This window comes from Danio aesculapii, chromosome 17 (genome assembly GCF_903798145.1).
Source record: "Danio aesculapii chromosome 17, fDanAes4.1, whole genome shotgun sequence".
Classification (NCBI taxonomy): Eukaryota; Metazoa; Chordata; class Actinopteri; order Cypriniformes; family Danionidae; genus Danio; species Danio aesculapii.
Genome location: NC_079451.1, coordinates 44936689 through 44949829, shown reverse-complemented (window position 1 = coordinate 44949829; position 13141 = coordinate 44936689). Strand labels below are relative to the sequence as shown.

Sequence of the window (13141 nt, the reverse complement as noted above, 5' to 3'; positions counted from 1 at the left end):
TCTCAAAAAATTTAATCACACGTCGCAAAGATGCATAGCGCAAGCTCTGTGATTGGTCGGCTTGGTAGCTGCCGAGTGTGGGCGGGACCGAGAGCCGTGCGAGCCCGACAGAGCGACTGTTTACAAGTGTGGAGTGCTGTGAAGGAGCTCCGGATATAAGGGTTTGTTTTGTGTTAACCAATTGTTTAAAGTTGTTGCATATCCACCGGTTCCTGCCTCAAACTGAGCGAATTTGAACCACTTGTACATTAAGGAAGCGTTTAGAAAAAGCAAAACACCAGCGAAGAAACTCGACATAGAGGAACATAAACAACTCACTGCCAACTAGCGTTTCGGAAGTGTTGTTGCAGAGCAACAGAAACAGCGTGCAGAAGTATGAATGCACAGTTACGCGCGTTGCATGCGCCGTGGGTCACGCCGATCACTTGACGCAGAAGTATAAACCAGGCTTTAGGATCATGTGCTCCCAGCAGGCCCCACACCCAGGCTTTTAAGCTTCCTCTTCTGCAGGGGGTGCAAATCTCCAAAATGAAAGAAATCATGAATAATAACATAAACCTTTAAATAAAGTAAACAAATGGCTCCTACAGAGATGAAAGAGTGTGTTTTCTACAGATGGTTTGTCAAACCCACTCACTTGTGTGAGGCACACTTAGTTTGGTTGTGTCGTGTGGTGAGTTTTTCTTCTGGGTTTGTTCACAGGGGTTCAGGTGATCCAGCATAAATCATGACGATAAACTTATAGTCAGGTCTAAGATGAAGAGGGGTTTTAAATATTTGATTGTTTTCCGTACATTAGATTTACAGAAAACACACTCTAAAATGTCATTCAATGAAGCAATAGAATATATACTTAAAATTCTTGACATTTGTATTTAGAACTAATCATTTGATGACGCATATTAAAAGACAAAGCACTAAAATACTAGTTACTGAATACTAGTTGTGACTGCATATCATTATTTTTTGTTTCTATGCTTCTAATAATTAAGTTTAACCCATTTAAAATGATTAAAAGTCCCGTGAATGCTTTGAAATATGCATTTTTTTATTCAATGTTTCACGTAATCTCAACTGAAACATGAGAGGGTGGGACATAGAGTAGCTCCTCCCCTTTTTAAAAAACAGACAACAACGTTTTGTTTTATCTCAGCTTTGCCAGTGAGAGTAGTTGAGCTCAAGCGCATCAAATGAAAAGCAAATGTGAAGTGTCTTGATAAGTGCGGGAGTTGTCAGATACTAGAGAGCCTTTGATTGGTTAAGATGTGATGAGAAACTGTAGTTTGAGGTGACGTGAATAAAACCGTTGATCCATTTTGGCGGAAGTGAAAAACTGCAAGCTTTACATGTTGATATCAGTTTTATATCTTCTAAATGCAGATTTTGTCATTGTTTTGGGGTGCACTAGCTTACAGATATCCTCAAAACTAATAATACTGATACTAACATCTAAAAAACTTTATTTTAATAGTATGGGACTTTTACAATTGCTACATTATAGATTTGCCATATCATATATAATGGCTTTACATTGGTGTAATGTACGATTTGCTATGTAGTTCCTATAATACTTGCTTAATGTAAGGATACTAAATTCAATTTGTTTTTGGTTCCAATAATGAACCATTTTTACTGTATACCAAAATATGTGCTGGACCACAAAACCTGTGTACAGTTGAGATTTACAAATCATATGAAAGCTGAATAAATAAGCTTTCCATTGATGTGTTTGATTAGGAGAAATTTTGGCCGAGATACATGTCTTTGAAAATCTGGAATCTAAATATTGAGGACAATCTCAATTAATTTTTAGCACATTACTAATCAAAATGAAGTTTTGATATACTTACTGAGGGAAATGTACAAAATCTCTTCATAAAACATCATCTTTACATAATATTCTAATGATTTTTGGCATAAAGTGAAAATTTATTATTTTGACTTGTACAATGTATCTTTGGATTTTTCCCACAAATATAGATGTACAACATAAGATTTTGTGGTCCAGGTACACATTTATTTTCAGTGAAACTTCTTTTCTTACAAGATTTTAATCATTTCTAGTTTAAATATCTACAAATTCTTAAATCAAGAATCATTTAGGGAAAAGAAAAAGCATTTGTCCGGTTTTCAGAAATAATGAGTTTTTCCTTAAAACAAGCAAAACAATCTGCCAATGGGGTAAGTAAAATAAGCTTATTTCAAGGCAAACATTTTTTTGCTTAGTCATTGGCAGATTATGTTGCTTATATTAAGTAAAAACTCACTTTCTAACATATTATTTTGGAAAACAAGACTGTTTTTTTGCTTGCGTAGAAAAAATTTGGACTATAAAACAAGTCAAAAACTCTAAGAAATTGATTTTTTCCAACCACCAGAACACAATCCATTAATAAATCTATATAAAGCCATTCTTTGAATCTCTATTTTTAGCCTTGCACAAAACATTTTAAGGATATTTGCAATGCTGTGATGTGTATTTCTCTTGCTAAGCATTACCTAACTGTAATACCCTCTTTTTTGTGTTGTTATGAAGTTCAAAATCTGAAACCACTGCTCACCGTCAGCTTCATATCAGGAGATATCAGTTTGATGAACAACTACGATGACCTTTCACCTAACATTATTCGCTCAGGACTGAAAGGTAAAACACTGCTGTTTTTGGAATAAGCTAATAGGTTATTTTTTTATTACAGCCACTCAATTATCATTACCGGGAAAGCAGTTATTTTGCAAATTAAACACACACATCAGTTGCATGCTTTCGATTTCTACACTGTAAAAATCGATAAATTAAGTTAACTCAAACTGTTTGAGGAATCCGATTGCGGCAAACCATTTAAGTTCTGAAAACAAATGGTTTGAGCACTGTAAACTTATATATCCACTTATATTATTTGAAGTGTCTTGATAAGTGCGGGAGTTGTCAGATACTAGAGAGCCTTTGATTGGTTATGATGTGATGAGAAACTGTAGTTTGAGGTGACATGAATAAACTGTTGATCCATTTTGGCGGAAGTGAAAACTGCAAGGTTTACATGTTGATGTCAGTTTTATATCTTCTAAATGCTAATTTTTTTTTATTGTTTCGGGGCGCACTAGCTTATAGATATCCTCAAAACTAATAATACTGATACTAACATCTAAAAAACTTGATTTTAATATTATTGGACTTTTACAGTTGCTACATTATAGATTTGCCATATCATATATAATGGCTTTATATTGGTGTAATGTACGATTTGCTATGTAGTTCCTATAATACTTGCTTAATGTAAGGATACTAAATTCAATTTGTTTTTAGTTTCAATAATGAACCATTTTTACTGTATACCAAAATATGTGCTGGACCACAAAACCTGTGTACAGTTGAGATTTACAAATCATATGAAAGCTGAATAAATAAGCTTTCCATTGATGTGTTTGATTAGGACACACATTAAACAAAATTGCATGCTTTCGATTTCTACATTGTAAAACCCGATAAATTAATTTAACTCAAACTGTTTGAGGAATCCGATTGCGGCAAACCATTTAAGTTCTGAAAACAAATGGTTTGAGCACTGTAAACTTATATATGCACTTATATTATTTGAGTTCACATCTTCAAACATTTAGAGTATTAGTAACTTATACAGATTTGATGACTGAACTTAAAATGTTTGAGTTCAGTTAACTTAAAGGATTGACAGAATATCGAGCCAAGTCTAAATTGTTTTCATTTCATTAGAAGATTTTTAACATGTCAAACTGCAAAATTATACGTGCACACAATGATATTTTCACACCTGTCATACTGCATTACATCATAGTCACACATGTGTCTTTAACCACATTGAAGCCCATAGGTTCGATATATATAAACAATGATTTAAAGCCATTGCGATTGCATCGTTTTATGCTAATATTGTTCTTGTCTACTTATACAATGTCCAAGGAGAACATATAGACACTTTAGAAACTCCAGCCAAAATGAGCTGTGACTGCTCTCATCAGACTAGTCAACATTTTTAACAAATCAAGTATATTTACATTACCAAAATTGGAAATAATTAAAGGGTTAGTTCACCCACAAAGTTTCATTCTGTCATTGTTTATTCCTCTTTCAATGTTGAAAACAAAAGAAGATATTTTGAAGAATGTTAAACTGATAGCCACTGACTTCTATGTTATTTTATTCCTGCTGTGGATGTGTAGTTTTGGGTAGTTTCATTCATTTTAATGCATCTTAAGTTGGTTTTTAAATGTTTTAATAATTATGTAGCGTTGCTGTTTTCTGATCTAATCAGCAGTGGTGTTAAGTAACTAATTACAAATACTCAAACGACTGTATTTGAGTAGTTTTTCTCAGGAATTGTAATTTACTAAGTAGTTATAAAGATGTGTACTTTTACTTTCCCTTGAGCACATTTTTAGTGCTGTATCTGTACTTTTACTCCACTACTTTCCTTTAACCTGCAGTCACTACTTTATTTTATTTTTTGTCTGTGGTGATTGGCTAAAGTAGAAAAATCAGTGATTCCTGTCCAATCAAATCGCACATAGAAAGTAAATCACATCTAAACTACCTCAAGACATGGGTGCTTTATAAATGCAGAAAACCTTTTGGAAGCATAAAAAATATCCAAGAAGATATCCAAAATCTTTACATGCATTGACCCTGAGACTGTTAATAAACTGCAGTTCACTGATGAGAAAATAAAGGATGTCGACTGTATGATGACTAAAATCGTCAAACAGCCTTAAACAATCACTAAATGGAAGAAAGGGCTGAATGAAGGAACCAAGGAAAGACTGAACTACTGAAGGAAGGACCAAATGAATGAATAAAAGATTCAAGGAAGGACTGAACAAACTTATAAAGGAAGAAAAAATTAAGAAATGAATAAACGAACAAACAACCAAATGAAGGAAGGAACAAAAGAACGAATGAAGAGAGGAAGGAAAGAAGGAAGGAAGGAAGGAAGGGAGAAACGAAGGAAGGAACAAATAAAGGAAGGAACGAACAAACAAACAATCAAACAATGGAAGGAACGAAGGAAGTAACAAATGAAGGAAGGAACAAACAACTGAAGGAGGGAAGGAGCAAAGGAAGGAAGAAACGAAAGAAGGAACAAATGAAGAACCTAACGAACGAACAAACAAACAATGGAAGGAAGGTATGAAGAAACAAATGAAGAAAGGAAAGAAGGAAGACAGGAAGAAACGAAGGAGGGAACGAAGGAAGGAATGAAGGAAGGAAGAAAGGAACGAAGGAAAGAAAGGAAGGAACAAACGAAGGAAAGAAGAAAGGAATGAATAAAGGAACGAAGGAAGGATCTAACAAACGAAGGAAGGAAGGAAGGAATGAAGAAAGGGAGAAACGAAGGAAGGAACAAACAAACAAACAATCAAACACTGGAAGGAAGGAACGAAAGAAGTATCAAATGAAAGAATAAACAATGGAAAGAGGGAAGGAACAAAGGAAGGAACAAAGGAAGGAAGGAAGAAACGAAAGAAGGAACGAATGAAGAACCTAACGAACAAACAAACAATGGAAGGAAGGAATGAAGGAACAAATGAAGAAAGGAAAGAAGGAAGGAAGAAACGAAGGAATGAAGGAAGAAAGGAAGGAACGAAGGAATGAAAGGAAGAAACAAAGGAAGAAAGGAAGGAACAAACGAAGGAACAAAGAAAGGAATGAATAAAGGAACGAAGGAAGGAAGGAAGGAAGGAAGGAAGGAATGAAGAAAGGGAGAAACGAAGGAAGGAACAAACAAACAAACAATCAAACACTGGAAGGAAGGAACGAAAGAAGTATCAAATGAAAGAATAAACAATGGAAAGAGGGAAGGAACAAAGGAAGGAAGGAAGAAACGAAAGAAGGAACGAATGAAGAACCTAACGAACAAACAAACAATGGAAGGAAGGAATGAAGGAACAAATGAAGAAAGGAAGGAAGGAAGGAAGAAACGAAGGAACGAAGGAATGAAAGGAAGAAACAAAGGAAGAAAGGAAGGAACAAACGAAGGAACGAAGAAAGGAATGAATAAAGGAACGAAGGAAGGAACTAACAAACGAAGGAAGGAAGGAAGGAAGGAAGGAAGGAAGGAAGGAAGGAATGAAGAAAGGGAGAAACGAAGGAAGGAACAAACAAACAAACAATCAAACAATGGAAGGAAGGAACGAAAGAAGTATCAAATGAAAGAATAAACAATGGAAAGAGGGAAGGAACAAAGGAAGGAAGGAAGAAACGAAAGAAGGAACGAATGAAGAACCTAACGAACAAACAAACAATGGAAGGAAGGAATGAAGGAACAAATGAAGAAAGGAAGGAAGGAAGGAACTAACAAACGAATGAAGGAACGAAGGAAGGAAGAAATGAAGGAATGAAGGAAGGAACAACAGAAGGAAGGAAGAAATGAAGGAAGGAATGAACGAAGGAAGAAGTGAAGGAAGGAACGAAGGACAGAATGAACGAAAGAAGGAAGGAATGAAGAACAAAGTGAAGAAGGAAGGAAGGAAGAAACGAAGGAAGTAAGGGAGGAAGGAACAAACAAAAGAACAAAGGAAGGAAAGAAGGAAAGGAGAAACGAAGAAACGAACAAATGAAAGAATAAACAAACAAACAATGGAAGAAAGGAACGAAGGAACGTATGAACAAACAAGTAACAAAAGAACGACTGACTATAGTAACACCACTAAATGCACCACAGAATGTTACGTCTTGCACAAACTGCATGTAAACGCATCTTTTCACAGAGTAATACTCACTACTCACTACTCATGAGAACTTTTGAGGGTGCCACATTTTACCCAAACTTTGAGTAATATTCACAACAGATACTTTTACTCTACTTGCGCTACATTTTTGGGCAAGTAAGGGTACTTATACTTGAGTATGATTTTTCAGTACTCTTTCCACCACTGCTAATCAGTACTAATCAGCAACTACTAACGGTGGAATGCTTTACCTGTTAGCCTAAAATTAGAAAGTAATGTAAATGTTTTTAGTAGGGTACTTGAAAAGTGGTTAAAATAAAACACAAATAGTCTGTTATAAATTTGTTTGATCATGCTGCCTTTGCTTTTGCCTTTTAGCTATTTCATGTAAAGAATTATAATGTTGTGTATATGTGTTTCCTTATTTTTAAATGTCAAGCCTATGTTGGACAGATGTTGAGAATTAGCAAGTCTGCTAAAAACCCTTATGCATTTGGTTTGTCCAGTGTAATTGTGATGTCTGTGTCAAATAAACAACAACATGTGTGTTTTCAGATGTGGAAGTGCAGTGGTGCTCTCAGGGAGATCTGCTGGCAGTGGCCGGGATGGAGAGACATGGGCTGCCCACTGACTCTTTAATGAGGAACGCCCTTGTCAAGTTTTACAATGTCCAAGGAGAACATATATACACTTTAGAAACTCCAGCCCAAGTGAGCTGTGACCGCTCATCAGACCACTCAATATTTGTAACAAGTCAAGCATATTTACATGACCATGTTTACATTTGGAATAATTAAAGGGTTAGTTCACCCAAAAATGTCAATTCTGTCATCGTTTACTCATCATGGTAAAGATAAAAATAATGTGTTCTTTCTGTTGAACAGATATTGGGGTAAATATACAGGGCGGCTGATAATTCAGGAGGGCTAATAATTCTGACTTCAACTGTACATGATATTCTATATTTTACTTAAACTCTAAATCTTTCACTTTTAGAGGCCCATCACCACTATTTGCTGGGGTCACAGGGATTCGCGGTTGTTTCTGGCATGTGGACCAGCCCTGTATGTGGTGCGTGTGGAGCACCGTGTGGCCAGCCTGCAGCTCCTGTGCCAGCAGGGCATTGCCAGTGCTCTGAAAGAGGAGAGAGATGTGGGAAAACTGAACATGCCTTCTCTCCTCTGCTCCTACGTGACCACTGCATTCATTCCAACTATCAAGGTACAAAAAAAGCAAGTGAAGTCCTCAGTTTAATGCATGCCTAATGGCTCGTTTCCACTGACTGGTACGGTACGGTACGGTTCGGTTTGGTACGGGTCACCTTTATCAGGCTTGCGTTTTCACTAACAAGGGTACCCTTTTGGTGGGTGTGGTGTATGACAGAAAGTTTCAGTTGACATCATTCTCGCTCGAGGAAATGTCTACAGTAAAGCTGTATGGGTCGCTCACATATCATATGAGAAGCACTTCTCACAAAACAGATGCTTCATACACATAAATACTTGTGTAGAAATGTTTATTACTAACTTTTCAATGAACATGAGTTGATTATAACTGCAGATCAATGACAGTGCGAAACAGCCTACTGTAACGTCTGTAATTATATTACATAAATAAATGAACATATATAAACACATACAGACCCTTACATGTTATCAATTACAGAAGAACTACACACAACAGACATTTCGTCTGTATTTAGGTTCAAAACAACACAAAGTATAGCCCACAGTCAGCGAAAACCTCTTATCTGTGTCTGTGATCTTCAGCAGCACATGTAGCCTCTGTTAGAGAGTAATTCAATCATTTCCGGTTCATATTAGTCTAAAAGGTGATGATAATAAGTTAGTTATAGATGGCATTTTGTTCATGTTTGCTGAAAAATAATGTGCTCCTTTTTTCCGGCTTCTCCTTTGTTTCTTCACGCTTCACTCTCGCGTTTGTCAGTGTCTGACAGGATCGGGTTTTAAAAGCACATCAATAATCAAGCGCACGTTATTATCATCAGCTCAAGAAGTTTGTTATTTCAGATATAATGATAGACACGCGCGAGCACAAGGAAGAAAGCGAAACCGCTCGCGCCTCAGACTGGCTCGTAAAAAACTATGGGGCACAGGGTAAATCTGCTCTTCTTCTTGGCTTTGTGGCTGTTCATCAATACGACGACAAGGTTTGTTTGAGCCTAGATCGACCATGGCTCATTTTTATATGTATTTATAATTCCGCTATAATCTCTCGCTGTGTATTTCAAACATGGCGGGTTTTTTGTTTTCATTCTGGCTTGTTGCGTAAGCGAATGACGTATCTCTGTAAACCAATAGCGATCAGCTGCGCGTGTGGCTCCGCCTTTTGGTACCCTTTCTTGTGTTTGGTACCCTTTCGAAAGGGTGCCGAAAAAGTGGTACGGTACGGTTCAGTACGCTTTTTGACAGTAGAAATGGCCATAAAAGCGTACCGAACCGTACCGTACCGTACCAGTCAGTGGAAACGGGCCATAAGGCTGCACAATATATCGTTTCAGCATGGATATCGCAATGTGTGTGTCAATATCACGATGTGTGTTGAGTTGGGATCATAGCTGAACAGCACAACAATTGAGAAAACATAAGAATTGTGGAGTCGTTGCAAAATATAATCATAATAAAGTGAAACTTTATCATCTGCACGTCTTTTAAAGACATTTCAAGAGAGTTTAAAGCATTTAAAGGCACAAATAAAGAACATTTTTAACTTTAATGAAGAATAATTTGACTAAATTATTAATACAATGAAGACAATACAGTGTTAATTTACATTTTGTTATTTAATTTCTGTACCTGAATACTGTTTGACTCAGGAAAACCATAAAGCTCCCTTACAAAATCACCCTAATCAATATAAATGAATTGGAATTCTTTCCAAACAGCTATTCAGACCATTTGGTGAAATTGTGTTCATATCGCAATATATAGCGCAGAAAAACTAAATATCGCAATGTCAGATTTTTCCAATATCATGCAGCCCTATGTATGCATTAATGCATGATCGTTTTTTTATCTCTCAAGCCCCCCATTCCTGATCCGAACAACATTAGAGACTTTGTGAGCTATCCCACAGCAGGGAATGAACGATTGCACTGCACTATGAAGCGTTCAGAGGAAAACCCTGAGGCTGGAGGCCCCTGTTATACCCTCTATCTGGAACACCTCGGAGGTCTGGTGCCCATTCTCAAGGGCCGTCGCATCAGCAAACTGCGACCTGAGTTTGTCATTATGGACCCAAAAATGGATGGCAAAGCAGGTACAAGTAAATGCACTATTGCTGATAGACTTTATTGCACTTTAAAGGCACAGTATGTAATTTTAGCCACTAGAGGGCGCATATTCACAACAAACAAAGACATAGTTTGATGACACTGTGACTGAGTAATTATGGGAGTTGTGGTTTTATTACGTCCTGTGGGACTCCTGCAGAAATCATGTTGATGGATGAGCTAAAATATTCAACACTTATTATCAGCAGAGTAAGGCTGAAAGCTGTTAAAGAGATAAGAGAAGCAATTGTTGATAAGAGATGTGCGTTAGAGCAGTGTTTCCCAACCCTGTTGCTGGAGGCACACCAACAGTACATATTTTGTATATCTCCCTTATCTGACCCATTCGTGTCAGGTTTTGGGGTCTTTTCTAATGTTCTGCTGAGTTGATTCAGGTGTGTTTGATTAGGGAGAGGTTGAAAATGTGTACTGTTGGTGTGCCTTCAGGAACAGGGTTGGGAAACACTGCGTTAGACACGGGAGTGGATTTTCACTCCTGTCCCGTCCCACTCCCACAGAAAGAAATCTTGTCCCGTCCCACTCCTAGACGAAAGTAAAAAAATTATCCTGTCCCATCCCGCTCCTGTTTAAAATGACTACCGCTTCTGTTTAAAATGACTCCCGCTCCTGTACCGCTCCCATATATTTTTTTTTTCTTCATTTAATCTTTAGGTAATACTTAGAATTTGATTTTATCTGCTCCCCATCCCGTTTTAGACCAGCTGCTGAGTGCCTGTTTCTACATTTTCTGGAGATCAGTTACAGTAAATAAAACAGTACATAGTCCACACCATGTCTACAATAGGTTAATAAACCCAAACAGCACATAAAGCTGCATTTTACTCATTTATTGATAAGTTTTTTTTAATTAACATGTTAAATGTTAAAGAAGTTTTGAAAAAAAATTTATAAATCAAATAAGCAGAAACAAAAGTTATACACACATACATGCGCAAACACACACACACACACACACACACACACACACACACACACACACACACACACACACACACACACACACACACACACACATATATATATATATATATATATATATATATATATATATATATATATATATATATATATATATATATATATTATTACCTATATAGTATTACCAACATTACTAACCACTCGCCATTTTCACTAGCCACAATTTATTGGTTGGGAAAATATATTTTATACACATAAATATGACTTTGACATGCTAAAATTACTTGATTTTGATTTTTTTCTCCACATGCCTCCTCATTCATTTCACTTTTTGTGTGTCGTGTATGAGCTTTCTCAATAATCATGAGCCGATCGGTCTTGGTTTCATAGTATTACAATATTATTACATAGTATACTATATTACAATAGTATTACATAGTTTTTATTTCACATAATTTCAGAGCTCAAAATAAAGGATTTATCAAATTTATCTCTGACCACACCAAACATAAACAATTTATTATTTCCTAGCCACAAATTTTAAATGTGTCAAAACAAGCAAAATATAGCTATAGACTATACTTTTTATTTAACAAAACATATGCACATTAATCTGTCCTGGCTAAAGGTAATGTTAGACCCATAAATAATGTTTAAAGAATGGTTAAAGTGAAAGCAACCGGCGCTGCTTACAATAAGTCAACTCCTGAAATCTTGAAAGCAGCAAGACTGTGGGTGCAGGTTCATCACTTTTTATCTAGTCTATTTGAAAGAGAACCGATCACATCAGTTGTGTTTCTAGACACAGTTGCTTCACAAAAGGAAACGGGAGCACGCACGCGTTATAAATAGTCACGCGCATCAGCTGTTAGGGCGAGTGAATATCCTCTCATTCGGTATTCACCTGCTTTGCGAAGTTGCGAACGCAATTATTTTTGTCTGTCATGTTGCTTCTCATTTCTAAGATTGCCATTGCATGCATATTGGACCATACTTTATGTCAAACACTGCTTTTAAGAATTATTATCTAGGAAAATTATTTTCAACCAGCCAAAGTGGCTAGTGGGAGTGTGTGTCTTTCCGCCACCGCTGAAATCTTCCAGCATTTGGCGTGTGTTAATGTAAAGCCCTGTACATACATACACAACTTTTACATCTGCTTATTTCATTCAAATTATTAAATCAAGTAATTTAATAAATTAAACACTCAGTATGATTCTGGTTTTATAGAGAAAGTTAAGCAGATAGATGTAAAAATTAACAGCAGATATTCCAGTCCTCATCACTCACCAATATACATGCATACAATAATTCCTTTAGTTTCAATTGATTAAATTTAATTTACTCTGACTGAAAACACTGAACCTATGACGGTTGCGAGCAATTTTGTCAGTCAGACAAGACCGACGGCAATTTTCGCTTGATAAACGAAGACACGCTTGGCTGATTGTTTCCTGAATTTGCTAGATTAAGCATGTTTTACAAGCAGCATACGGCGTGCTATCACCATCACAGTTTACTCTCATGAAGTTTCCAACTTTCCGACCAGTTCTGTTAATTTAATGGACATGTCATTACCTCTGACTTTTTTCTGTGATTCATTTTTTGCCAAATCAGTTTCTCCGCTGGTGTTAGTTCCCTCCAGCACTGATGGCTTCTGGGTCGTGTAGTTCTTTTTAAACTGCATTACATTGTAGGCGTATTAAAAGAAAACTACAAATGGCGGTGCAATTTTTTTGTGATCTTCCTATTGATTGATTCCCGCTCCCATCTGCTCCCGTTAATATTTAATCCTGTACCGTCCCAATCCCGTGATTAATAGCAAAGATGACTCCTGTGACCCATGGGATTCCTAAAAAAAATGTCATCCTCTAATGTGCGTGACTTTTATTATGTCACAGTCCACCTCTTCTGGTTCTTCTGCTTGTGATCATGTGGAGAAGAAGCAGCATTGTTTTATTAGGCTAAATACATTTTAGGCTTCTGTTAAATTTCTGCTCTGTGCTGCCGTCATATTAGCCTTTAGTCTTTCGCTGTTTTCTATAAAACCAAACTAGAAATTGAGGGTGTGTGACATCATTAGCATGAATGCATAGCACCCGCTCCGTCTAGTTACTGTAACATAGCTTATTTCTCTGGATTTGAACATTGTTTAAAACATTTGGGAGAATGTAAGTACATAAGTCAATAAAATACTTATATAACACT

The 13141-nt window shown here is 36.5% G+C and overlaps 1 protein-coding gene across 2 annotated transcripts in view; it reads left to right on the top strand.

Annotated features, from left to right (window-relative positions):
* tulp4b (TUB like protein 4b) overlaps positions 1–13141 on the top strand; it is a 34340-nt gene that overhangs the window by 13335 nt on the left and 7864 nt on the right. For both annotated transcript variants that reach the window (XM_056476963.1, XM_056476962.1), the window contains exons 7-10: positions 2537–2644; positions 7258–7412; positions 7699–7923; positions 9747–9981. In XM_056476963.1, the coding sequence (XP_056332938.1) occupies positions 2537–2644; positions 7258–7412; positions 7699–7923; positions 9747–9981 (723 nt within the window). The remainder of the gene's footprint in view (positions 1–2536; positions 2645–7257; positions 7413–7698; positions 7924–9746; positions 9982–13141) is intronic.